Source organism: Ostrea edulis, chromosome 10 (genome assembly GCF_947568905.1).
Source record: "Ostrea edulis chromosome 10, xbOstEdul1.1, whole genome shotgun sequence".
NCBI lineage: Eukaryota > Metazoa > Mollusca > Bivalvia > Ostreida > Ostreidae > Ostrea > Ostrea edulis.
Genome location: NC_079173.1, coordinates 39342042 through 39369386, shown reverse-complemented (window position 1 = coordinate 39369386; position 27345 = coordinate 39342042). Strand labels below are relative to the sequence as shown.

At 34.8% G+C, this 27345-nt stretch overlaps 1 protein-coding gene across 1 annotated transcript in view; it reads right to left on the bottom strand.

Annotated features, from left to right (window-relative positions):
- Nucleotides 1-2024: 2024 nt before the first annotated feature.
- Nucleotides 2025-27345, bottom strand: part of LOC125666050 (uncharacterized) — a 56532-nt gene continuing 31211 nt past the window's right edge. Inside the window, exons 29-61 of the mRNA XM_056151307.1 lie at nucleotides 26566-26670; nucleotides 26264-26374; nucleotides 26056-26166; nucleotides 25815-25925; nucleotides 25521-25631; nucleotides 24423-24533; nucleotides 23702-23812; nucleotides 23050-23160; nucleotides 22742-22852; nucleotides 22304-22414; nucleotides 21584-21694; nucleotides 20932-21042; nucleotides 20624-20734; nucleotides 20186-20296; nucleotides 19466-19576; nucleotides 18814-18924; nucleotides 17227-17337; nucleotides 15885-16619; nucleotides 13911-14194; nucleotides 13209-13295; nucleotides 12462-12845; nucleotides 12267-12352; nucleotides 12083-12146; nucleotides 11723-11908; nucleotides 10913-11139; nucleotides 10561-10789; nucleotides 10310-10471; nucleotides 9893-10061; nucleotides 9057-9247; nucleotides 8004-8243; nucleotides 7747-7861; nucleotides 6138-6279; nucleotides 2025-3805 (exon numbers count right to left, since the gene is read on the bottom strand). Coding sequence (XP_056007282.1) covers nucleotides 3634-3805; nucleotides 6138-6279; nucleotides 7747-7861; nucleotides 8004-8243; nucleotides 9057-9247; nucleotides 9893-10061; nucleotides 10310-10471; nucleotides 10561-10789; nucleotides 10913-11139; nucleotides 11723-11908; nucleotides 12083-12146; nucleotides 12267-12352; nucleotides 12462-12845; nucleotides 13209-13295; nucleotides 13911-14194; nucleotides 15885-16619; nucleotides 17227-17337; nucleotides 18814-18924; nucleotides 19466-19576; nucleotides 20186-20296; nucleotides 20624-20734; nucleotides 20932-21042; nucleotides 21584-21694; nucleotides 22304-22414; nucleotides 22742-22852; nucleotides 23050-23160; nucleotides 23702-23812; nucleotides 24423-24533; nucleotides 25521-25631; nucleotides 25815-25925; nucleotides 26056-26166; nucleotides 26264-26374; nucleotides 26566-26670 — 5354 coding nt within the window. The 3' untranslated portion in view covers nucleotides 2025-3633. The remainder of the gene's footprint in view (nucleotides 3806-6137; nucleotides 6280-7746; nucleotides 7862-8003; nucleotides 8244-9056; nucleotides 9248-9892; nucleotides 10062-10309; nucleotides 10472-10560; nucleotides 10790-10912; nucleotides 11140-11722; nucleotides 11909-12082; nucleotides 12147-12266; nucleotides 12353-12461; nucleotides 12846-13208; nucleotides 13296-13910; nucleotides 14195-15884; nucleotides 16620-17226; nucleotides 17338-18813; nucleotides 18925-19465; nucleotides 19577-20185; nucleotides 20297-20623; nucleotides 20735-20931; nucleotides 21043-21583; nucleotides 21695-22303; nucleotides 22415-22741; nucleotides 22853-23049; nucleotides 23161-23701; nucleotides 23813-24422; nucleotides 24534-25520; nucleotides 25632-25814; nucleotides 25926-26055; nucleotides 26167-26263; nucleotides 26375-26565; nucleotides 26671-27345) is intronic.

Genomic DNA, 27345 nt, shown 5'->3' with positions numbered 1-27345 from the left:
ATAAAACCAAAACTAGCCCTTTCTTGGATTTTTCAGCACCTGAATATAGACTGAAGTCTATGAATTTGGATGTTCTCCATCACAGGTTCTTTAAACCACTGTATCAAACCACCAGTTCCTCAAACTCAAATTTACTAACAAAGGAACATATGCCGTCAACAAAAGCCACATTGCTGGATCGAATATGTTATACCAATCATTATCGTTGTGCTCTTTGTTAGCTGACGTGTTTTTAATATCGTATCAAGCAGAGTTTATTCTAAAGCTTCTACAAGAGATTGATTGTAACTTGTTTAACGTCTCTCTCTAGAATTTTCACTTAAATGGAGACGTCACCAAGACCGGTGAAGGGCTTCAAATTTAGGCCCTTGCTCGGCGCTTACTGTCATTGAGCTTTGAGGGTTCTATAGCGTGCCACACCTACTGTGACAAGGAACATCCGTTTTTAAGGTCATCTCCAAGGTCCGTGACATTCCCACCTGATGACGAGCGTTTTCCGATGGAACTGTTACTACCTGTCTTAACGACTTAGGTATATCGTAGCCGGGATTCGAACTCCGGTCTACCGTATGCAGGGCGAACGCTTTACCTCTAGACCACTCAGGCGGTCTTCTACATGAGAAGAAAAAATTCTTACTGTGGCCTTCAACTCAATATTTAGATATATGGACGACCTTTTATCTATTGATAATAATAATTTCCATTCATATGCCGAATCGATATATCATTGTGAACTCGGAATGAAATACACAACAGAGTCCTCCACATTTGCTTTGCACTTAGATATTTTATTTCAAAAATTTCAAAGGCAAATTAATAACTCAACTTTATGACAAACGGGGTGATTTTAGCTTCCCCATCGTCAACTTCCCATATCTATGTAGTAGTATTGCATTATCACTCATATATGAAAGGTGAAGATAGCGAACAGTGGTCAATCTCATAACTCCTATAAGCAATACAAAATAGAGTGTTGGGCAAACACGGACCCCTGGATATACCAGATGTGGGATCAGGTGCCTAGGATGAGTAAGCGTCCCCTGTCGACCGGTCACACCCGCCGTGAGCCTTATATCTTGATCAGATAAACGGAGTTATCCGAAGTCAAAGTTAGTGTGCCAAGAACGGTCTAACAATCGGTATAAAACAAGTAAGGCAGCATTTGACCCAATGATAGGTTGTATTGGCAAACTAGAGTGTTATAGCGACCATAGAATGATGTCGTTCAGGAGAAAGTCCATCATATTTTCAATATCAACTTTAGAGTACTTATATGTAGAATCTGGCGTAGGTTTTCCGAATGAAGAACTGAAATCGAAACTTAAACTTAAGTCAGATTTTACTCAAATTTCTGCTCAGTTATTATTTCGAAAACCCAAGCCAGAATGGTGTTTAATGAATTAGTGAATGACTAATATGTGAAGTATTCATTATGAAAGTCGAAACTTAGACTCAAATCCGAGATAGATCTTCCTCACATTTTGATCAAAACAAAGAAAAAATTAAGTTTTATATTTTGTTTGAAAATCCAAGCCAGATCGGTATCTAACAAAGTAATGAATGATATGTGACGTATTCACTATGACACATATTTCTTATGGGGTGACGTTTTCATTATGACAGATTCCCCATGGTGTGATTATTTGTCATGACACAGATTCCTTATCATGTGATGTATAAGTATATTCATTACGACAAAAATTGTTGATGGTGTGACGTACTCATTACGACGCAAATTCCTTATAGTGTGACGTACAAATACATCCATTAGGACAAATTTTTCATGGTGTAACGCATTTATTAGGATACATGTTTCTCATGGAGTGACGTATCCATTACTATACAGATTCATCATGGTGTGACGTATTCATTACGACACACATTCGTCATGGTGTGACGTATTCATTACGACACAGATTCGTCACGGTATGACGTAATTATGAAGACTTAGAATCATCATGGTGTGATGTATTCCTTACTAAACAGATACTATTTAGAAAGGATAAAAATACAAATGTGTTGTCATCATTTTAGATACATACTTTATTAGATATGTTTGACAAAAATCACGTTACATATAAAATTCGGATATGAAAGTGGTATATGATTTGATGATAGATAAATTTGAGCACATAGATATAATGCAATACATACAAAATATATTATAAATAATAAACAAAATACATTATTTGTAGATGATATGTTTTATACAGTCTACATGTACATCTTTAATTTCCAATCAGCCCCAGCCTCTGTGTCATGTGACAATCGTTTAGTCCGATACTGAATATCTTTCTATTTTACAGTTTTCCGTCATTTTAAGGAAAGAAATAAAATTTGTGGTTTTTTTTTCTCTTTTAACAAATAAATTTCATTTTTTAAATTACATGAGGGTCTGAACTGCTACGCTTCACATCACCATACTTCATGAAGTGCGATTCGTGAAATGTATACCGGTGTGAGGTCATCTGATATTTTATATTTACTATACTATTTCATGATTTATCCGTGCAATGTTCACAACTGCAATGCAAACATGAGTAAATCGCTACCAGTTACAATTTGTAAATATACCTAGATGACACACATTTGGAAATATAAATGTATACTCAATAAAAACACAAAGCCGGACGAAATACTAACAGTTCGCAATTATGAGCACCTAATCCAGGTTAAAAAAACTAATATCACAGGCAAATAAGATCTGAAGAATTAGTTCCCTGAATTCAAAATATCTAGAATTATGCCAGAACTAAAATAAATATAAATCAACTTAAGACAGAAAATATAAATGCAATACACATCATCCTTTCTGACTAATAACCAATGATACGTGTATCATCACATATCAGATCGGACGTATCAGGGACAAGTCAAATCCTGTTTTCAGACATTGATTAATGTTATCACTCAACTCTTCTCAATAACGCGTCGTATTTCTAACTACTGTGAAGGCATCAGTTTCGTTCTACAATGATTTTTGTTATTTTCATCAGATAGAAATACACACGAATATAAATGCTGAACGAGCGAAAATAATATGAATTACAGTCGATCAGTAATCAAACAACGAAATCAAGCCGCCAACTGGCGTTTTTCTTTTTCCTATAGTTAAACTTTCTTTTGTAGATTGTAATACAATTCAACAGAATATCTTCCTCAGTTTTGCCATACGTTGTATAAGATATATATATTCACAATCTCAAACAATATGTTTTTATAATGTCAATACTATTTTGGTGAAATATTACACGTTATGTAAGAGCGATATACACACAGCGTGAAATGCTTTACAAACATTTTAGTATATACAGTGTATAAATGTATACATATATGCAACTGATATTGTATAGAATATCTATGTGACCATAATTGTGAAATATGTAACATTCAAATGATATCTAGAGTTACTGTGGAATCATTAGATTTCGCGGAGTTCAATTTTCGTGGATATTGGAAGTTCCCGTATTCCCCGAATTTCAAACCACAACGAAATACACATTTTATATGGTGTTTCAATATACGAAAATAATATTCACGAAATTACGTACATCTCAACGACACAGAAACCTTGATCGTCAGTGAGAATTTCACTCCATCAAGTGATATGATTTCACAGGGATCTACGTAAGTTTATTTCCAGTTAGAAGAGTACGCTGATCTGCTACTACTGGGGAAAAAACGCGCCCTGGGTATATACACTTTAGGGATGGGTTTTCCGTAGTTATCCATCCACGAGGATTTATAACCACCGTTAAATGAATACGATGACCCGGAATCAGACTCGTCGTCGTTTCCCGACTTCCTGCAAAGAAAAACATATTGGATTGTGAAAACTCTTCACAAATTAAGGTTTTGTTAAATGATCAACATGACTAATTCAATCATGTGAAAATGGCTTTTTTTTAAAAAGCAGGGAATGTTCTATTGTCAAGCAATCAGCTGTAGAAGTGGGTTTGTTTGTTTGTTTGTTGGTATCTAATGATATGAGAAAGGCTCACGACCTACCTGTGACAAACTGAACGCTTTAACACTGATCTACCTTGAGTAACCGTTTGTTTTCATTCGGGGCTTCAAAAACCAAGGCCTCGCCTCTGATCATATACATGACGTCTACATTATTGAATAAGTTGGCTGGTTGGTTGTTTTACGTCCCGTCGAGAGTTTCTCACTCATAGAAAAACGTCACGAGTTGTAGGTGAAGTACCACACATTCCGATTTATGTTCAATGTTCACGATGTAGCTGTGAAGATTCTTTAACGTTCCAACGCCTGTTGTGACATGGGATCTCTGTTTTTAGGGTCATATCCGAAAGACCCACGATTCTCACTTCTAAAAGTCGAGCGTTTGGCAAAGGAGTAATGGCTACCTATAAGTGTGTTTTATGTTATGGTACAAGCGGGACTCGAACTCACGACCTGCGATCGGTTACAAAACAAACTGGAACAATATGTGTTTGAGAAAGAATGATGCCTCTGATGGTAGCAAAATGATTCTGTTACCAAACGAAAGGTCTAGTCATAAGGAATGCAAATGTGAAATATAAAAGCCCAAAAGCCCTAGCGCCAAGCTTTCAAAATTCATAACCAATGTTAAAGTTTTTGAAGACACACAGACAGACGGGCAGACGAAAATTGTATGTCCCCCGAATCTCCGATTAAGAGAACATAAAAATGTTCAACGCGTTCAATGACATTTTATCAAGAAATGAATAAACTTTTATCAAAAACTTGGATATCAAGTGGAATGATCAGGTGGTGAAATGATGTAAAATTATTTTTGCGATCACTTCACACGACCTATTTCACGGATCTTTGAAGTTTTAATAAAAGAGTGTTGTTTGTTTACTACTCTTATGTACAATTTCATTATAACATTAGCCACCCTTCATATACCATGATACCAGGCGTGGAACCCAAGAAACAGAGCTGCTTTAAATTAGGATTTTGTAAATAAAAACTCCTGTCGTTATTATCTTTATAGAGCGTGTTTGTAAATGTACAATAGCGATAAAAGGCTTCAATGAAGTAAATTAGGGTTCAAACAGTTTGAGAAATTTTGAATGATACGTAGACTGGTGTTTCAGAAGGAATTGAGTCGAGCTATTTCCTTGCAAATTTCACATCTTTGCCAAATACAAAGATATATTGCATGTATTTACTTTCAATTTCTTTAATTATGGCTTTCGTTATACAAAATATTGCATGTTGACTTTAACCATGAAATCAATACACTGCATGCATAAGATATCTAAGTTCTAGTTAGTCAAGTCACAACCCACCGGTCGCGGTAGGTCAGTGGTAGTGGAGTTCGCTTCGTAACCGGGACGGGGAGGTCCTGGGTTTTTCGTTTATGACCTTAAAAACTGACGATATGTGTCGCGGCAGGCATTGACATGTTAAAGAACCCTCACATCCACGGCACTAAGTATAGGTCTAAATTTGTGGTATTTCACCTACAGCTGATGACGTCTCAATATGATTGAAAAGTTCTTTACAAGACGTTAAACAAACATCCAACTAAGTGAACTAACCAACACAAAACCGTGTGAGGGTCAGGGACGTATTATGATTGAATAACACGCAGAGAGAATAAAAGGACACTTTATGCATAAAGTCATCACCCGCTAACTGTTTATCTGGGTATTCATACTCGCTCAGGTAAAAATAGAAAAACGTGTTTGAAAAGGAAATTGCATGATTTCTAATTTTAGACTTCCTCAACCTGTAATAAACATACTTTACTAGTGTATACGGACACTTCAAATATTGTCCAGGGCAGTTTAAGGACACAATTGGGGAAAGCTGTGCCGACATTGCAGTTAAAGATCTGAAAATGGTATTACGGGGTTTGCAATACCTACTCACTTTGATTGAGATTTTAAAACAAAAATTGCTATTTTGTGCCATTTTGCATTCTTTAATCATTCACTCTTTCAAAATTTCCTAAATCCATCTCTAAATTATATATTAATGAGATTGATCACTGTTTGTTATATTCACCTTTCATCATTGAAATACTTTTGCGAAACATGTGATATGCATATGTACATGATATTTTATTATAACAATATTTAGCTATTTTTATAAGATATTTGATTGTGTAGAACATAAACCTTATCCTGTATCATACTCACATTCTATAGCAACAAATTCCAACGATGATGACAGTGAGGAAACATACTGCAGCAGCTATGGAAATGGTGGCCAAGAAAATCGGATGTGACGTAAACGATTCCGTTGTAGTTATGGTTACCGGGGTTGTAGCAGAAACACAGTCTGGTAACGGAGAAAAATAATTTTATAACAAACTACCTCTACTCCAAGACATACATGTTAATCGGAACTTAGTTTTTATCTACTAATCTGCTTCAAACAAATGTTTGTCTGAATGCCATTGTGATAATGTTAACTGCATGGTTCCTACTAACTCTTGCAGGTACGTTAACCCTTTAGTTCCATTGCTAGAGCACTGGGCGTGTCAGCGACACCGTGTTTCATCAAAAACAGCCTTCTCTCTGTTACATTCTTATTATCGCACATCAATGCATAGTTACTACACGCCATCAATGCTGAAGATCGATTTTGAGTGGATATAATGAATTATTGGCGTTTCCTAGAAGATTTTGCACCTGACCGTGTGTGTATGTATAGGATCTTCTATGTTTGTCGTTTGATATGTCTTGGCGAGGGGATAGAAGATACGCAACGAGTTAGATATAAATCATATTAAACCAAGGATCATAGGAGATTCTTTTTATTCCTCCCCCCCCCCCGTTATTCATTTCCGTTACTATATTTTTGGGCATTTTGTTTCCTGCCATTTTGTAAACAAACTATGTAAATTGACTTTTGTTTGTGACGTCTCAAATGGCGTAGGATGACATAGTGTAATGATTAAAGTTTACGCAGTGGGTGATATCCACTGGATAAAGGAGTAAACATGTGATGAATATGAATATCACATGTACAAAGAATAAGAACCATTATACTGTTCTCCATTTTTTCTCTCCATTCATGGACACGTGTTCATAAACGTATGCATCCAACAAAGGATGTGTAACTATAAGTATCCTATTTAGCTGTGATGTGTTACTGCACATAAAACACTACGAGCTCTGATTGGTTATCATCTGAAATAATCGTTGGCATTTATTGAGATATTTGTGTGAAATATGGCGTAATGTTATGAATAGGTGATACACTTCACCTGTGGCATGGTCTTCCTTATAAAATATTTGAAAACTTTCGTAAAAGTGGACCAAAGACAGTTCGCGAAATAATAACGTATTACACTTATTGCATAAAGATATTCAAGTTGATGTAGTCTGGAATTACAAAAAACTGCAGAGTGTAATCATTCAGTCATGCAACTTTAGAACCTACTCCTTCATGTTTTTACTACAAGTAAATTCTCCTGATGAAGACGAAATGAATATGGCAATTGAATTTTGCACTAAGTTATTGTTAGTGACACGATGTCGGAGTACATGTAGCAATGTGGTTCAAATCTAATGGCATAAGGTTTGGCCATGTTTCTGAAATTTGTTATTGGAGACATTTTCCAGATAATTGAATATGCAAGTACTAAACTATTGCGACAAACATCGAAGGATGTGTGGCTTTCCTAAGCCTCGGAATATAGGAAAACAAAATATCCCCATGAGTTTGAATTTTCAAAACACACGTAAACTGAGAAATAGGTATGAAATTCATGAAAATGTATTTGGTATTTGCGTAATTTACCTTCATGCAATGACCAGTTATATTTAGCTCGTTGTGGATCACAGATTGCGCAATTGTTGTAGGAATCCCTGGTATGTTGGGGTACGCAGGTCATATTCATAAAGCAGAAATTGTCCTAAAATCAGACAATTGGTAAGAAAGAAATTTATTTGCAAGTTTAAGTGATACTACTAAATATGTTCAAAATCTTTATTGTATTTCTTCTGTATTGAAAAGACAAAATACTTTCAATTGTTTTAATCATCATGTCCACGTACCTTAAGAGTGAAATATACATCGTTAGGTCCTTGATTGATTTGCTGACAAGTGGATTGGTAGGCATAAATGTAAAAACTCTCAGTAAAACGAGTCCTGTCATTGGAAATATTCATTGAAAACTTTGTCACCCATGTTTCTTCCACGTCATATACCAAAGGACACGCCCCTTGAAACAGCGAGTACGCCTCCAGGGGATATTCGGATGTGTACGAAGCACCTTCTGTTCTATCGTGAAGAATCTGTTAGGAAAAAATAAAGATTATTTCATTCAATGCAAAGTATATCAAATTATTCTATTTGCATTTGAATTCATTTCTCTAATATAACTTTCACTCAACATTGATATAGTAGTATGAACAAGTGATGATAACGAACAGTGATCAGTTTATGTGATGTAATGAGATTGCAATATAAACCGGAAGTTGTTGTAACAGCTTTCGTAACGGACGGGCTTTATTACCTTTCGTCAAGAAAAAACGTAGTAGTGAAGTAGTATAACTTTAATATTTCAACGGCGATTCTTAGATGGTAACTTTAATAAACTAATCATTATCTAAAGTAATTGTAGAAGGTACAAAATAATAATCCTGAGTCAAAGATTCGTACGTAACCCATTTCAAAATTGTCTTCACTATCAAAACTAAAGCAATGCTTCAGAATGAGTCACATAGCAGATATTGTACCATGATAATGCAATATATATTCATGTTTATATTCGAAAGAAACTGTTTTATCATGAAATCCTTGATATATAGATGATAAGTAGCCAGGATAACAGCACTCGATTGCATGCACAGAAGCTAAAGAAATCCTAACGGTATGTGGCCCCTGTGCAACGTTGGCAAATTACGAGCCCTAGTTCATCGAGAATATGGACATAAACCTCTTAAACATGTATTTGATATTGTGTCATAGTTTTCGTAAAATCGGGGAAACTAATACTCGTCAATATGCACGTCGAATTGAACAAATCACTCATCAAAATTCAGAACAATTATCAAGATTTAACAAATATCATAATGATGCAATATATGTCATAAGTATATTAGTACCGATTGTCTTGTGTAGAAGCAAATGTTGTTCACATTCTCCAGAAAGTACGTGCCATCAATTATTACTTGGGAACAGTTCTGTGTAGTTTTATCGCAGGTTTCGTTCACTGATAGCCTCGTTATTGTTGGTGGTTTGAGAATATCAAACGAGCAATCACTGCCACCATAGCCATTCAAACACGTACAGTTTCCTGTTGAATATCAGAGGTTAAATTACATGTATTATATAACTGTAAAGAAATGCAAAGAAATATACGTGTAAAACTGTATATTCTCATCGTAGTTGCATTGCTTTTATTTGAAGGGAAAGACGAATGACTGTTGATATGCTTACTATTTACCTTCACATGAAATATTTACGACAATCTAGGTATCCATTCTATATACTACACAGTAGATAAATCAGCTGTTATTACTTTTACACATTCAACATGTGAGTGCTCCGTATAAAACGTTTCTATTCCTTTGTTTTCTGAATGCTACACATTTATCTTTTCTTGGTCTTAGTATCAACTGGATACAATCCATTTATCTTTAGAGATTCTAGCAAGAATGTCTGCTTAACATTTGTTGACGACTTTTCATTGTTTTTTATTTATTTTTTTTGTTTTTTTGTTGTTTTTTTTGTTGTTTTTTTTTTTTTTTTTTTGTGTGTGCAAGTTTTCAATTACTAAAATAAATTTTTGCTTTTGAAAATATGTGATATTAACGAAATTGCATTTTATACATATACATGTTTATTGTCCACAAGAATTGATGAAATCGCAATAAATATTCTGAAGTAATTAAATCTACAATAGGTATTCAGCATTTCTGAAAGGCAATGTGAACCACACCTTTATCGCATATCCCCTTGTTGCTACAGTTGTTTGGACAAAGAGTCGTCAGCTCATATGTCACGCTTGGCTCTGCGTTTTGAAGAGTAGTGTTAAATTGGACAAACTTGACACACTGCTGAAGCGCTGCTTCCACGTGGATGGATGTTATATTATCGTCCCCTGTCATCTAAACACCAATGTATGATCGTAAATTGAAATGAATTTTGACCAAAGAAGCGGCTGTAAATTGAAATGGAATGGCACTGTATCATTCAGTCGGCTGAAAATTTCACTTAAAGGTCTTGAAAGGTGACTGCATGGCAGAATTTTGTTACACAATCAAACACTTTTCAGTTTAAGGAGTGACATAAATCCATCCTGTGTTAAATATAATTATCGCTACTTACACCAATGTACTTGCTCATTTTTACTTACAACAATGTCTTTGATACAATTGTTGAGGGAGGAATTGCTTAAATCGCCAACGTGTTGTCTGCAAGTCTTGTAGGGCTCGGATTGTTCAAACTGAGCTGTACAAATCTCTTCTGCTTCTGAGGCCGTTTTTACTTCGGTGGGAGCTTGTCTTTTAACTCGTTTCTTGAATGTAAAAGTGGATAAATGATACTATAGGGATTATCTTCACACTTTAATGTCAGTGGCTATATACTGTGGATAGTGATATTTACATTTGAGGTAAAAACATATTTGTTTCTATCTGAGCTGCGTTTTTTGCGTGACAACGCATTTGCTGTTTCTGTGCACCGTCTTCGTTTTGTCTGTGTACACTGTCTGTATGTGTCGTAAACACAGAAGGATTCACCATTACTACAGGTACAAATCTGGTCCAGGACGCCGGATATAGATGTCAAAGACTGACGAGCCGCTGTGTTCAGAAGATTTTCGTCATCGGGAACACTGGAGAGAATTTTAAAAAAAATGAAATAACGCCATCAGATTTCGATAAACATTATATAATGCACCGAATATAGATATACAATCAAGTCGAAGAATTGAAAATGAATGATATAGCACATTTACATCCAAGATGTTGAAAAAGTGTCGGGATATTCCGTATAATTTTCTAGTGATCCGTTGCGGTGTGTGAAATCGTTGTCTTGGTTACCATCCAGCGTCCCACACAGTCCCGCAGTGTTATTAACGTCAAGGAGAGAGGGATACACGTCGACATCAATCTGCCAGGAATTCCTTCCCATAGGCCACTCCACCAGTGAAATAATTGCGAAAGTACCAGTTGGAAAAACGATCTACGTGTAGCAGACATGTAACCATAGTACATTAAAATTCATATGTAATAATTGTTATTGCGTGAATGAGTTCTTTTTATTTGAAATTTACGTTTAATCTTTATTTCCATAAATTGGATTAGAATGCGGATTACCCTAGAATGAACACATACACAAGATACATTGTATAAAATCAGGAAGTCCGAGAGACAATATCATGGAGCTTTCATTATTCAATACATCAGGAAGTCCGGGATACAGTATCGTGGAGCTTCCATCATTTAATACATCAGGAAGTCCGAGATACAGTATCGTGGAGCTTTCATCATTCAATTCATCAGGAAGTCCGAGATACAGTATCGTGGAGCTTTCATCATTCAATACATATAACGAACGGGACTGAACTGAATATCGACGTTTGCATGTTAGTTGCATGTTAGTTGTATGTTAGAGTGGCAATCTCTAAGACACAATTTTTATTGTTTTCAGTTACTTTTTTAAACGACTTAGACAATCAATAACATTGTATTATACGTATTTACAAAATGCGAAACATTTGAAACATAAACAATGTAATTATTCTGAGGGCTAATTTAAAACAAACCTTGTACACTTTGTCAGATTCTCTATAAAAGGACAGGGTTCCATCAGCACACGCCACGAAGTCGATAAGTTGGTTATTATCACAGATATCAATTACAAATACGTCCATACCAGACTGTACGCTCACCGCGCAGATACACTTAGGAAAATTGTAGTCAGGGTGGCATTGGTGATGTTTTGTTTGAATCTTAAACATGAATAAAATATTTAGTTCCCCTTAGAACTAATAAATGTAAAATACTTGAAAGGAATATATGCTGATGTAAAAGATAAAATGCTGTTTGGAAAAAAGTTAATCATGCATTGACAAGATCCCGAGATGTGCTGATGTATAGTATTGATAGAGTAACCGAAAACAAACCTCTTGATTATATAAGGTATTTTGGTACAACACAAATGTCCCAATGATATGATTTTCGTACGATCTGAAAATCAAAGAATTTTATGAACTCTAGTGCAGGCTGTTGTACAAGTAAACACCACATCAATATTAGAAGTCCGAGTCGAATAAAAAGTAGATATGTTAAGGCCAAGGTTAATTTTACCTTCCATCGAATGTATATAAGTGAGGGTCCGTCTTGGATCCGCACGATTTTCCCTTCCAAGTATCTTGCCTGTCTTCAATAAGTACCTAGTACATATGCAAAAATACATTGTTGGTTTTTAAATATTGAAAATGAAAGATGAGAATCATGCAAGAAACTATTACCATTACAGTGAACAGTGAAAACCATATATACTGTAATATTTTCCGAGAGTGCGTTGAAAATTCCATTCCGGTTTTCCATGGTTGTTAAACTGATCAATGACGATGTTTCTACGGCATACTCATCCGTGTCGATATGAGAGAGTGTAACGTTATAGACCTCGCCCCAGTTCTCATTGGCATACTTGCTTCGGTTTTCGTAGGAGTGGGCATTGATATTCACGGAACATTCTTTAACTTCTATTTGTCCGGCACAACTGTCCATGGATGGCGATAAAGCGGTTGCATGAACTTTTAAGGAGGACAAAGGCTGTTCCCTTCCATTTACTATCTCCGTTGGCGTGACGTAGGGAACAGTTAAATGAAATCGCACAGTTGTCTTTCCTTTTCTTGAGAGCGGTAGGTGGTTATCCAGTACCTGGTGATTGATTTAAACAGCCACTAGTATGAGTTTCGTAATACTACATGTATATAAGAAAATGCTGCCGCAAGAGAAAACCATTTCTCTCGTTGGTTACAGTATTTGTGTGACATACTGAATAAAATAATTATGAACTGAAATGTGATACGTAAAATATGAATTATTGCCAGAAATAACATTTTGTGATTGTATCACTCTTCGTCTATAGTTGGCATTGGTTCTTTGACAAATATATGTATAGCTATACATTGTTTTGTTATTCATGCTTTCGTCAATAGCTAATGTATTATATGATCCACTTCCATGGTTACATGTAAAAATGTGGCAGGTGTGAAGTTTCTGTGATTTCCTTTGTCTCACCTTTAAACCGACAAAAAATCTTTCGCTTTCAACTATGGAACAAGGCTCGTCAACTGGGTTTCGAGTCAAACCGACGGTGCATTGCATCTATCGCAAATGATATAATAGTTACAATGATTTCAATTTTGGAACAAAACACTTACAACGAGAGGTATTATTGATTTTAGATAGACTGAGAAAATTGGTAATACATGTACTTGGTTTTCATCAATGTTTATTACACATGTCATTCACGTTTTCTTATACTTCATTTTGGTGGATGTCCAACAAATACAAAAAAAATATTAGTGGAATATTAGAAATGACCGGTCTTCGTGAAGCACCCACCATTAGAAGTAAAAAGCATGGGTATTTCGTATATAACATTAAAACGGAGGATCCCAGTCACTGTACACTTAACACGATAAAGAACTTAAGTGCCATGAATATTTCAAAATTTGTTGAGCTTTACTCAGAGCTGATCCAGTATCTAAATGAATGGATTACGGGACGTTAAATTGTGTATAGGGATTCATTTCGTGAAATTCATGATTTCTAGGAGCGGCACAGTCCTTAACACAACAAAAATTTGTATTATACGAGGAATGATGAAACCATAATACAGATATTTGCAAGGAAATATCCATTGATATTCTTTCACCAGAATAATATTCTCTGTTTTTATATATAATATGATTATGAAAAGTGAAATAACACATTTACCTCAAATCCAAGTGTCCTGTTGACGGACATAAGGGAAACAACCGAGGAATCACCGGATGAACTCATCACTGTTTCGTTATATACGTGTGTTCTGTTGTCAGCGTAAATGTACCACATAATTTGATAGTTAAGCCCAGCTTCAGACATTGAGGCAAAACTACATTTCATATTGATAAATGGTTCGTGCGTTGTGCTATTTACCACCCCATCAATACGCGTGCTAGTTGCCCATGTTATGTTGTGATACGATACAGAAACATTGGTGATGTTAACACTTCCAATACCTAGAAAATGACAATAGATGACACGAATATGAACACAATCAATAACAGGGGACATACACATGTATTTAATAAGTATGTATTTATTCAATAATCGCGTTATCAAGAGAGCTCGGATGCAGGTATTAAATGCGTTATTTTGTGCTATATATGCAATGCTTTTTGTTTTTGAAAAGATGAATTTTTGTAAAAGTTAGTAAACATAAACAAATACATACACAAAACATATAGATGAAAATCACATAAACCTTTCACACTCTCATTCACAACTCACATTAAAAAGATGCATGCATATATCATGGAGTAGTCTTTATAACATGCTGAGGAAATATCAAATACATTCATAGATAACAATTTCACATACTATGGAATCATCAGAGTTGTTGGGGGTTCATTTTTGGAGATTTTATGGGTACTCTTGTCCTAGAATATTCATTCCACAACACAATATACACTTTAGTTACTGTTTCAAATTGCATTTTCCATGTATAGAAGCCAAAGACATGAAATTAAATATCAATAAAGCTTTCTAATCTCGGCAATCCACGAGAATTAGACCCCACTGATTCGGATAATTCCACAGTTAGATAATTAACTTTAAAGCTATATTTCAATATGTAAATGATATACACAATGTTCACAATGAATGAAAGACAAATAATTTCTTGAATTTTAGCATGATGCAGAAACATCGTAACACATATCTGCCTGATAAATGAATTTGGATTAGCAGCTGTAAATGGAACACAAGATGAATAATATGCATTCAATAAAGCAGTCAATCGATCTTGAATCATTGCCAGTGATGACTATGATCCCTACAGACATGCACAAGTTAATATCGTTGCTTTAATGTGGTATATATACTTTCTTTTAGCTTTGATTAAATTGCACAATATGACCCCACTGACATCATCAATATTAACGTCAGTTCCGGCTGTATTACCACTGTAACCCGGTTTCAAAACATGAAGGTAACCAATTGAAATGGGATACCATCAGATCAATTAAGAAAGCAATAATTGGTTTGCTGTCTAATTCAAGCTTCGATGTATTTCGTGATAACATAATGTATGCAGAAAGCTGCAACAAGATAACCGAGTTAGACAGGTGCTGAAAATATGGTATTCATATATGGAGCCTTACGAAGATGTGGATTGATTATAGTAAAATAATGAAGTTGTAATTTTGCACATTGATTGATCGATTGATTTCATTGGCAACCAAATAGTTGAAAGAACATGCACATGGCATACTCAGAATACACAAATCAAAGTTGAAACAGACAAATACATAAAAACATGCATAAACATAAAGCATAGATCTATACGGGCAATGGTGTTTTCAAAGGAAATTAATCGTTAATAATTTGGTCATGATTTTTTTTAATGCTAAGCAATTGTATATGATATGGGTCATAGGAAGTAATTTTTATTACGACATGCATTTTTATTTTAAAATGTCAAAAATATCCACAAATGCACACCCATGAATATGCGGTACATGCAAGCTTGGACCATGAAACTGTGGATTGGACCTGCTGCAATGTTATAATTTTGTTACATATTTTGATTTTTTTTTCCAAATATTTCTTCAAAATGCATGAAGGCAAATCGATTTCATTACATTTTTAACACTTCTCTATAACGACAATCCATATACGAGAGAGAGGCGTACATAATGGTGCACTTACATGTTGATAGGGTAGTTGTTTCCGTTGGGGTAGTGGTGGAATCTGTTATACTTGTTGTAGTGGTGTCTGTTGTGGTGGTGCTTGGTTCTGGTGTAGTACTGGTGGTAGAAGTACCCATTGTGGTTGTGCTGCTTGGTTCCTTTGAACTTGTGCTTGGCTCCATTGTGGTGGATGTTGTGCTTGGCTCCATTGTGGTGGATGTGGTGCTTTGTTCCATTGTGGTGGATGTGGTGCTTGGCTCCATTGTGGTGGATGTTGTGATTGGCTCCATTGTAGTGGGTGTGGTGCTTGGCTCCATTGTGGTGGATGTTGTACTTGCCTCCATTGTGGTGGATGTGGTGCTTGGCTCCATTGTAGCGGATGTGGTGCTTGGCTCCATTGTGGTGGATGTTGTACTTGCCTCCATTGTAGTGGATGTGGTGCTTGGTGCCCATGTGGTGGATGTGGTGCTGTCCTCCAATTTAGGATATATTGTGCTTGGTTCCGTTATAAAGGATGTTGTGCTTGGCTCCATTGTGGTGGATGTGGTGCTTGCCTCCATTGTGGTGGATGTGGTGCTTGGCTCCATTGTGGTGGATGTGGTGCTTGCCTCCATTGTGGTGGATGTGGTGCTTGGCTCCATTGTGGTGGATGTGGTGCTTGTATCGATTTCAGTGGTTGTTGTGGATGTCTTTGTACTTGTGCTTGGTTCCATTTTATTAGTAGTGCTTGGCTCTGTAGTACTGTCAAGGCAATCTAACCAAAATATTTGAATTTTTTAATAGTGACTGATTGTCCTCTGAATAGTATATCAAGTCATTCGTTGAATTTGAAGTTGTTAATTTAAGCAGCTACCTTTCAGTCTCCGATAAAACTATTTTTATCCTGTGTATTTATCAAGTAAAAGGTATCGATGCATATCCAACCATATCGAGATGGAAAAATAGAAATTGTATTTTTTTTATATCCTGTGGCAATGCAAAGCCTTAATAACTCTGTTCAAAAAATGATGATCTTATATTTTTATTTTTTGTTGGTTTTTTTTTTTTTGGTTTTTTTTGTATGTTTTTGGTTTTTTTTAGTTTTATAAAAAAAAAAATCAATCGGTGTATTTCGGAAGGACTAGTTTCGGTTATATTGCTGAATTCTGAATAAATGTAACAGGCTTTATTTGACTAACAAAGAATTATTCTCTTTATGAAAGGTGAAAATATTGAACAGTGAATAATTTCATGGCTCCTTTAGGGAATACAAAATAGAGAGAAGGACAAACACGATCCACAATGAAGTGAGAAGGAAGAATATACAGATGGATTAATCATTCATATCTTAAATACAAAAAGTAAAATATGATATCATCTACCTATATTTGAAGTCCAGTCGTATTTTCGGTTCGTTGCATTACAAATCTCACACGGATTTGTCACATTTTTCTCAGTATCTTTGAAACACTGGTCCTGTATCAGGCAATGTCCTAAAAACAGAGTTATATTAAAAAAAATAGAATACCAACAGAAGTGTTGATCAAAATGACGACAATAAAACATTAGTATCGGTTACCATCTTTTAATTGCCAGCGACTGCTATTCGTGTGAGTATCACAGATTAGACACACTCTGCTTGTATTATTTTGTCCGTGCTCGACACAAACACCGTCGATATGAACTTTCTATACTTGCAAAACATTGATGCAATTAAGATGTTTTGGAGAGAGAGAGAGAGAGAGAGAGAGAGAGAGAGAGAGAGAGAGAGAAAGAAAGAGAAAGAGAGAAATGGGAATCATATGTTTTATTCTTTGGTGAAATATATAACAACTGTAACAATCAATTTTAACCAAATTACGAACTGAAAGGATTTTTCATGTAACCAATTGCTTTGAATTTTAAGAATTTGATAATATAAACTATATTAGCAATGCAAAAATGCTTTCAAGTCTTTATCATGATGAAGCAGGATGTAAGAAGCAAATGACTTGATTAAGAAACCCCTAAATATGACCCTTGAAATAAATTAAAATAAATGTTGAATAGGATTATTGGTGTCACAAATACGTATCAGAATCCGTGGTTTAAAAACTTGTCAGATTTTAAACACAGGAGAATAATTAAAGTATTATACATACTAGATCCAGATATGGTACCGTATTTTTTGCTATTGTTTTCACCAAAAACTGGTTATTTTCAACATTTTTGTTATACTGGTCTCATCTCGCGATAGACATGTTAAGTACTTCTATAATCTAAATCTTTTCAATTCCCAATTATTGTAAAAATATTCTAGGGCGAGCTGTGGGCACTACTCTTAATTTTCAAAAACCGATATTCCGGATTTCTACCAAATATTACGGTTAGAATCCGTCGGTGGCGAAAAAAATAAATTTTACGGATAATATGGCTGATTTAAGTATGTGAATAGAGAAACATGCATGGGTCGCTTTAGGCGGAGTTTATTTTTAAAGCATGAGGAGTTCCCTTATTTAATAATAGTTTCCTGTTGCAATTTGTTTAGCTCCCTTATTGCATATGCTCAGTCGCAATACCTAGTTGTTTTCGTCTTTTAAAGTCGTTCACATAACAATTGCTTTACATAGCTGTTTACAAATTATGTACAAATTTTATTGATTTGCATTATCATCATAAAATAGTCATTAAACGAAAGGGCACGGTCCGAAAGTGTTAGAGAACTTAGTCACGGCGTCAGTTTTCATTTTCGGATATGCAACGTAATGTTAGAGGACCTCATCACCAAAGACTACGAAGACATTGTCAATGAGGAACTCCAGCATACTTTTTACTATAAGATATAACAGCAAGATAAAGATATTGATTTAAAGTGATTAATGAGCACAAGAAGTATAACTGAATACATCTTGTTTATCATCCGATTGGTATGATAGCTACATTTTCATTGAATGTTCACATACATGTATATGTATTATGAAGTATGATACCTGCTTTGAAAGACCACGCCTCTTTACTAACTGACGTATTACAGTGGAAACAGGGATGTGTTCCATTTGTCTGCCCATTCGAAACACAGAGTCCATCAATGTTGCAATATTCTGAAATAGAGAAACATATGTTGATATGAATTTAAACATCTCGAATAACGTCAGCTTTCTCTATAAAAGATTGACACGGATAATATTTCCAATTTTTGAGTTTGTTCAACAATTCAATTAAAATAACATAGATAAATTGAGACATCATAATTGTGACATTGCAAAACTGACTTGGGTATGTTGATGTTGCTGAAATGTTTTCATTCCGATTGTTAGGCCGTTCTTGGCACACTGATTTTGACTACAGATAACCCCGTTTACCTGATCAAGATATAGGGCTTACGGCGAGTATGACCTGTCGACAGAGTATGTTTACTCTTCCTAGGCACCTGATCCCACCTCTGGTATATCCAGTGGTCCGTGTTTGCCCAATTCTCTATTTTGTATTGTTTATAGGAGTTACGAAATTTATCACTTTCCCTTATATTCGCCTTTAAAATATTGCTTTTCTATCGTACAATATCCTATTATATTTGTAAACATTCTGTGTAAAGTTAACCATCGGTTTTTCATACGGTGAATGAACATTGAAATGGTTTACCTTCTTTCAATTTCCAGCTGCTGGTGCTGAAGTGAACATCACAAATATGACACTCCATATTTGTTTTATTTTCTCCGTGCTCCACACAAACTCCTTCGATCAGGCAATAATCTAAGATATGATACGAATTTTAGGATATTGATACAAAGTGATTGATGAACGCTTAGTTGATTCTAATGATTGTATCACTGATTAGACTTCGTTTATCATCTTTTTCTATAACATTTCACTCTGATAGAGTGTTGATTTTAAGGAGGTGACTCTTTTGTTAAAGATCTTTATATAAAACCTTAAGGTTTGAAAAATTTTGTTAGTATTTTTTGTTGAAATAATGATTGAATGTAAACTCAATTATGTGCAAGAGTTTAAGAATAATAGAATCCATTTGATAATAAGTAATGTGTGAAGCTATTTCTATAAAACTAAAAAATTCCAAATTCCATTATTTATTCTATATATCAGGAAAAAAAGGTAACACATTCTACTTTCAACATTAAAAAGGAAAAATGTAGCATGCCACAGCCAAGTAAGGAAAAACAAAAAATGAAATACAATACCTACCTGCCTCATTAAAATTCGAAATTTTTGGCCCGACAAACTATTGTTTTATTTTTTGGCCTAACACATTCACAATTTTTGTAAGAAACGCCCACGTTTATATGATAGCAACATTTTCATTGAATGATCATGTTTACATATATGTATTATGAAGTATGATACCTGGATGGAAAGACCACGCCTCTTTACTGACTGACGTATTACAGTGGAAACAGGGATGTGTTCCATTTGTCTGGTCATTAGAAACACAGAGTCCATCAATGTTGCAATATTCTGAAAAACAAAAACAACGTATATCGATATGCATTTAAACATTTCGGATAACAAGTCATGGTTTTTTAAAATTAAATTGGCAATATGTCACAAATAATGCCGCACTAATTTGGGTGTGTTCAAAAATTTATCTAACGTGTTAGAGAAAAAATTATGGTGTAATATCCGTGATGCTGCAAAACTAACATGGTACATATATGTTGAATTCACTTCGACGCATTTAAAACATTGATTATCTATCGCAAAATATTCTATGGTATTTGTAAACATTCTGTATAAAGTTAGACATCATTTTTGATACAGTGAATTAACATTGAAATGTTGTACCATCTTTCAATTTCCAGCTGCTGTTGTTGAAATGGACATCGCAAATATGACACTCCATATTTGTTTTATTTTCTCCGTGCCCCACACACACGCCGTCGATTAGACAGTACCCTACAGTGAGAGATAGATACTATATATGAAAACATCAAAGAAAGCAAGTATCGATTGTTCGTGAAATACATGTATGTATTTAAGTCTACAATTGAAATATCACTTCGTTGTTTAGTTTTATGACCCATGAAAACTGAAATAGCATGCATTTTAGGGGAATAAATATATGTTGAGAATGGCTTTCTGCAATAAGGTACCTGGGCTGAACGACCACGCCTCTTTACTGACTGAAGTATTACAGTGGAAACAGGGATGAGTTCCGTTTGTCTGGCCATTAGAAACACAGAGTCCATCAATGTTGCAATATTCTGAAATAGAGAAACATATGTTGATATGAATTCAAACATCTCGAATAACGTCAGCTTTCTCTATAAAAGATTGACACGAATAATATTTCCAAATTCTGAGTTTGTTCGACAATTCAACTAAAATAACGTAGATAAATTGAGACATCATATTTGTGACATTGCAAAACTGACTTGGGTATGTTGATGTTGCTGAAATATCTTCATTCCGATTGTTAGGCCGTTCTTGGTACACTGAATTTGACTACGGATAACTCCGTTTACCTGATCAAGATATAGGGCTCACGGCGAGTGTGACCTGTCGACAGAGTATGTTTACTCCTCCTAGGCACCTGATCCCACCTCTGGTATATCCAGTGGTCCGTGTTTGCCCAATTCTCTATTTTGTATTGTTTATAGGAGTTACGAAATTTATCACTTTCCCTTATATTCGCCTTTAAAATATTGCTTTTCTATCGTACAATATCCTATTATATTTGTAAACATTCTGTGTAAAGTTAACCATCGGTTTTTCATACGGTGAATGAACATTGAAATGGTTTACCTTCTTTCAATTTCCAGCTGCTGGTGCTGAAGTGAACATCACAAATATGACACTCCATATTTGTTTTATTTTCTCCGTGCTCCACACAAACTCCTTCGATCAGGCAATAATCTAAGATATGATACGAATTTTAGGATATTGATACAAAGTGATTGATGAACGCTTAGTTGATTCTAATGATTGTATCACTGATTAGACTTCGTTTATCATCTTTTTCTATAACATTTCACTCTGATAGAGTGTTGATTTTAAGGAGGTGACTCTTTTGTTAAAGATCTTTATATAAAACCTTAAGGTTTGAAAAATTTTGTTAGTATTTTTTGTTGAAATAATGATTGAATGTAAACTCAATTATGTGCAAGAGTTTAAGAATAATAGAATCCATTTGATAATAAGTAATGTGTGAAGCTATTTCTATAAAACTAAAAAATTCCAAATTCCATTATTTATTCTATATATCAGGAAAAAAAGGTAACACATTCTACTTTCAACATTAAAAAGGAAAAATGTAGCATGCCACAGCCAAGTAAGGAAAAACAAAAAATGAAATACAATACCTACCTGCCTCATTAAAATTCGAAATTTTTGGCCCGACAAACTATTGTTTTATTTTTTGGCCTAACACATTCACAATTTTTGTAAGAAATGCCCACGTTTATATGATAGCAACATTTTCATTGAATGATCATGTTTACATATATGTATTATGAAGTATGATACCTGGATGGAAAGACCACGCCTCTTTACTGACTGACGTATTACAGTGGAAACAGGGATGTGTTCCATTTGTCTGGTCATTAGAAACACAGAGTCCATCAATGTTGCAATATTCTGAAAAACAAAAACAACGTATATCGATATGCATTTAAACATTTCGGATAACAAGTCATGGTTTTTTAAAATTAAATTGGCAATATGTCACAAATAATGCCGCACTAATTTGGGTGTGTTCAAAAATTTATCTAACGTGTTAGAGAAAAAATTATGGTGTAATATCCGTGATGCTGCAAAACTAACATGGTACATATATGTTGAATTCACTTCGACGCATTTAAAACATTGATTATCTATCGCAAAATATTCTATGGTATTTGTAAACATTCTGTATAAAGTTAGACATCATTTTTGATACAGTGAATTAACATTGAAATGTTGTACCATCTTTCAATTTCCAGCTGCTGTTGTTGAAATGGACATCGCAAATATGACACTCCATATTTGTTTTATTTTCTCCGTGCCCCACACACACGCCGTCGATTAGACAGTACCCTACAGTGAGAGATAGATACTATATATGAAAACATCAAAGAAAGCAAGTATCGATTGTTCGTGAAATACATGTATGTATTTAAGTCTACAATTGAAATATCACTTCGTTGTTTAGTTTTATGACCCATGAAAACTGAAATAGCATGCATTTTAGGGGAATAAATATATGTTGAGAATGGCTTTCTGCAATAAGGTACCTGGGCTGAACGACCACGCCTCTTTACTGACTGAAGTATTACAGTGGAAACAGGGATGAGTTCCGTTTGTCTGGCCATTAGAAACACAGAGTCCATCAATGTTGCAATATTCTGAAATAGAGAAACATATGTTGATATGAATTCAAACATCTCGAATAACGTCAGCTTTCTCTATAAAAGATTGACACGAATAATATTTCCAAATTCTGAGTTTGTTCGACAATTCAACTAAAATAACGTAGATAAATTGAGACATCATATTTGTGACATTGCAAAACTGACTTGGGTATGTTGATGTTGCTGAAATATCTTCATTCCGATTGTTAGGCCGTTCTTGGTACACTGAATTTGACTACGGATAACTCCGTTTACCTGATCAAGATATAGGGCTCACGGCGAGTGTGACCTGTCGACAGAGTATGTTTACTCCTCCTAGGCACCTGATCCCACCTCTGGTATATCCAGTGGTCCGTGTTTGCCCAATTCTCTATTTTGTATTGTTTATAGGAGTTACGAAATTTATCACTTTCCCTTATATTCGCCTTTAAAATATTGCTTTTCTATCGTACAATATCCTATTATATTTGTAAACATTCTGTGTAAAGTTAACCATCGGTTTTTCATACGGTGAATGAACATTGAAATGGTTTACCTTCTTTCAATTTCCAGCTGCTGGTGCTGAAGTGAACATCACAAATATGACACTCCATATTTGTTTTATTTTCTCCGTGCTCCACACAAACTCCTTCGATCAGGCAATAATCTAAGATATGATACGAATTTTAGGATATTGATACAAAGTGATTGATGAACGCTTAGTTGATTCTAATGATTGTATCACTGATTAGATTCCGTTTATCATCTTTTTCTATAACATTTCACTCTGATAGAGTGTTGATTTTAAGGAGGTGACTCTTTTGTTAAAGATCTTTATATAAAACCTTAAGGTTTGAAAAATTTTGTTAGTATTTTTTGTTGAAATAATGATTGAATGTAAACTCAATTATGTGCAAGAGTTTAAGAATAATAGAATCCATTTGATAATAAGTAATGTGTGAAGCTATTTCTATAAAACTAAAAAATTCCAAATTCCATTATTTATTCTATATATCGGGGAAAAAAGTTACACATTCTACTTTCAACATTAAAAAGGAAAGATGTATCATGCCACAGTCAAGTAAGGAAAAGCAAAAAATGAAAAAAATACCTACCTGCCTCATTAAAATTCGAAATTTTTGGCCCGACAAACTATTTTTTTTTTATTTTTTGGCCTAAAACATTCACAATTTCTGTAAGAAATATTCACGATCATATGATAGCTACATTTTCATTGAATGCTCATATACATGTATATGTATTATGAAGTATGATACCTGCATTGAAAGACCACGACTCTTTACTGACTGCCGTATTACAGTGGAAACAGGGATGTGTTCCGTTTGTCTGGCCATTAGAAACACAGAGCCCATCAATGTTGCAATATTCTGAAATAGAGCATCGTATATCGATATGAATTTAAACATTTCGGATAACAAGTCATGAAAGGTGAAGATAACGAACAGTGATCAATTTCATAACTCCTATAAGCCATTCAAAATAGAGAGTTGGGCAAACACATACCCCTGGACACACAAGAGGTGAGATAAAATGCCTAAGAGGAATAAGCATCCCTTCTCGACCGGTCACAGCAGCCGTGAGCCCTATATCCTTATCAGGTAAACGGAGTTATCCGTAGTCAAAATCAATGTGCCAAGAACGGCCTAACAATCGGTATGAAACAAGTCAGACAGCATTTGACCCAATGATAGGTTGTATTGGCTAATATATTGTTATAGCGACCATAGAATTTGCGAAATACTGCCTTTAAACGAGACTGTTGGAGCCTCTGCACCTTCAACTTGTTTTTCAGTAGGCTGTTTTGATTTAAAAACTGACCATACTCAGAACAAGCTCGTGTGTATCGAATCAATTGAGAGATAAAAACACCTTATGCAGGTGACAATGCAATCAAATTGGCAATATGTCATGAATAATGCTTTCAGATTCTGATTTTGTTCAACCATGCAACAAAAGTAACATAAATAAATCGAGATATCATATATGATTTAGAAATTCATTTCAAAATTAAGGATTATCTCCCTCATGCATAGCTCTTATCCTTGGACGAATTTGGCTCCACTTGTTTGGCACGCTGTTTTTGGTTATATTTAGATATAAAACTTCATAGTTATTTCGGTTGAGCATCACTGAAGAGACATTATTTGTCGAAATGCGCATCTGGTGCATCAAAATTGGTACCGTACAAGTTTTACATATGCGACATTGCAAAACTGGCATGGGTATGTTGAATTCACTTCGATGTCTTTAAAATATTCATCCTCTATGCATGATGTTCTAATATATTTGTTAACATTCTTTGTAAAGTTAGACATCGGTTTTTTAAATAGTGAATGAACATTGAAAAGGTATACCTTCTTTCAATTTCCAGCTGCTGGTATTGAAATGGACATCGCAAATATGACACTCCATATTTGTTTTATTTTCTCCGTGCCCCACACAAACACCGTCGATTAAACAGTACCCTTCAGTGAGAGATAGATACTATATATGAAAACATCAAAGAAAGCAAGTATGGATTGTTCGTGAAATATGTCTACAGTTGAAATACCACTTCGTTGTTTAGTTTTATGACCCATGAAAACTGAAATAGCATGCATTTTAGGGGAATTAATATATGTTGAGAATGGCTTTCTGCAATAAGGTACCTGGGTTGAACGACCACGACTCTTTGCTGATTGACGTATTACAATAATGACAGACGCTGGTGCCATTCTCTTGACCATCCGAAACACAAAGTCCACCTATGTTGCAATATTCTGAAATGGAAAATCCAAAATTAACTGTAGGAATAACAATTGAAAGAAAAACATGCGCCTCTTTCAAGACAAATAATTTGGGAATAAGAAAACCAATGTTGTACATAACAAATATTCTCTCAGAGTCTACCTAGATTGTCAGACCACGCCTTCTGCGTGTCCGTGGCATTGCACACCAGACAGGGAAACGTTGCGTTCAGTTCATTGTCTTTAAAACATTGATCTTCTATTAAGCAGTAACCTGTGGGGGAAAGATAACGTGTATTTACTCGTATATATATTTATCGGTATATAAACATTAACCAATTATAGAAAACAAATAATGATTTATGGTTTACCATTTTTCAGTTGCCAGCTGCTGGTGTTCGTGTAAGCATCGCAAATTTGGCAATCCTTGTTTGTTTCATTGCTGCCGTGCTCCACACAAAATCCATCGATAAGACAATAACCTAGAATTAGAAGGAATTAATGGTTGAGAAAATGTTAATGTATTTAAATTTGAGTGATTTGCTCTCTGATCACATTTGATTAAGACATATTTTGCGAGAAAGTGTCTGTGGGTGTTCTCATGCATGTTAAACAAGATATTGATAAAAAGACAATTTGGATATGATTAGGGTGCCTTTTTAAATTAGTTTACCTGGAATCAATGACCACACCATCGCATTTAGTGAGGTGTTACAATGGAAACATGTACCATTCCTCTGACCATCAGGTACACAAAGCCCATTAATGTTGCAGTATTCTGAAACAGACCAATCGATATCACCGAAAGAGCCTTACTATAAAATGGTGACATCAAAGTAGAAGGGTCAAATTCTTAGAAGCAGTGAATTCGTTAGCCCTTGCATAAAGGGAGGCCAGATGCACGGTCTATGTGACGTGCAGATGCGGTGACGACGTTCTCATCTTTGTATGTAAAGTGCTGCGATTTACTCGTTATTACGTCAATATTTCGATTTGTCTATCCATTTGCAGGTGATTCTGTACGAGAAAGTTTATCCGTTTTGTATGTAGGTAACTACTTACTTCTTTGTTATTTGATAAAGTTATATATATGTTCACCGTATCTGAATCGCTTATTTTTACAAATCATCAACTGCTGACTCGATCTACCATTTTGAGAAGCGCATTAAAAACGTGGAATCCTAAAACATTAAAGAAAGGGGGAAATTGGTAAAATTAATCTAAATGAAATAAAATAAACACATAAAAAATTAAAGAAAGCCAAAAACTAATGTACAATTTCCTTCTCTAGGTGCAAGAATAATGTTTTAATCAATTTTAAGGTATTTGGGATTTTAAGTATATCAGGTTTTTAGTGCTTTCATCAAAATGGCTGATCCTGACAAAGATTCATCCTGCCGAAAAAAACAAAATGTATTAGGTAATGTCTATACGAAGAACGTTATCAAATTAT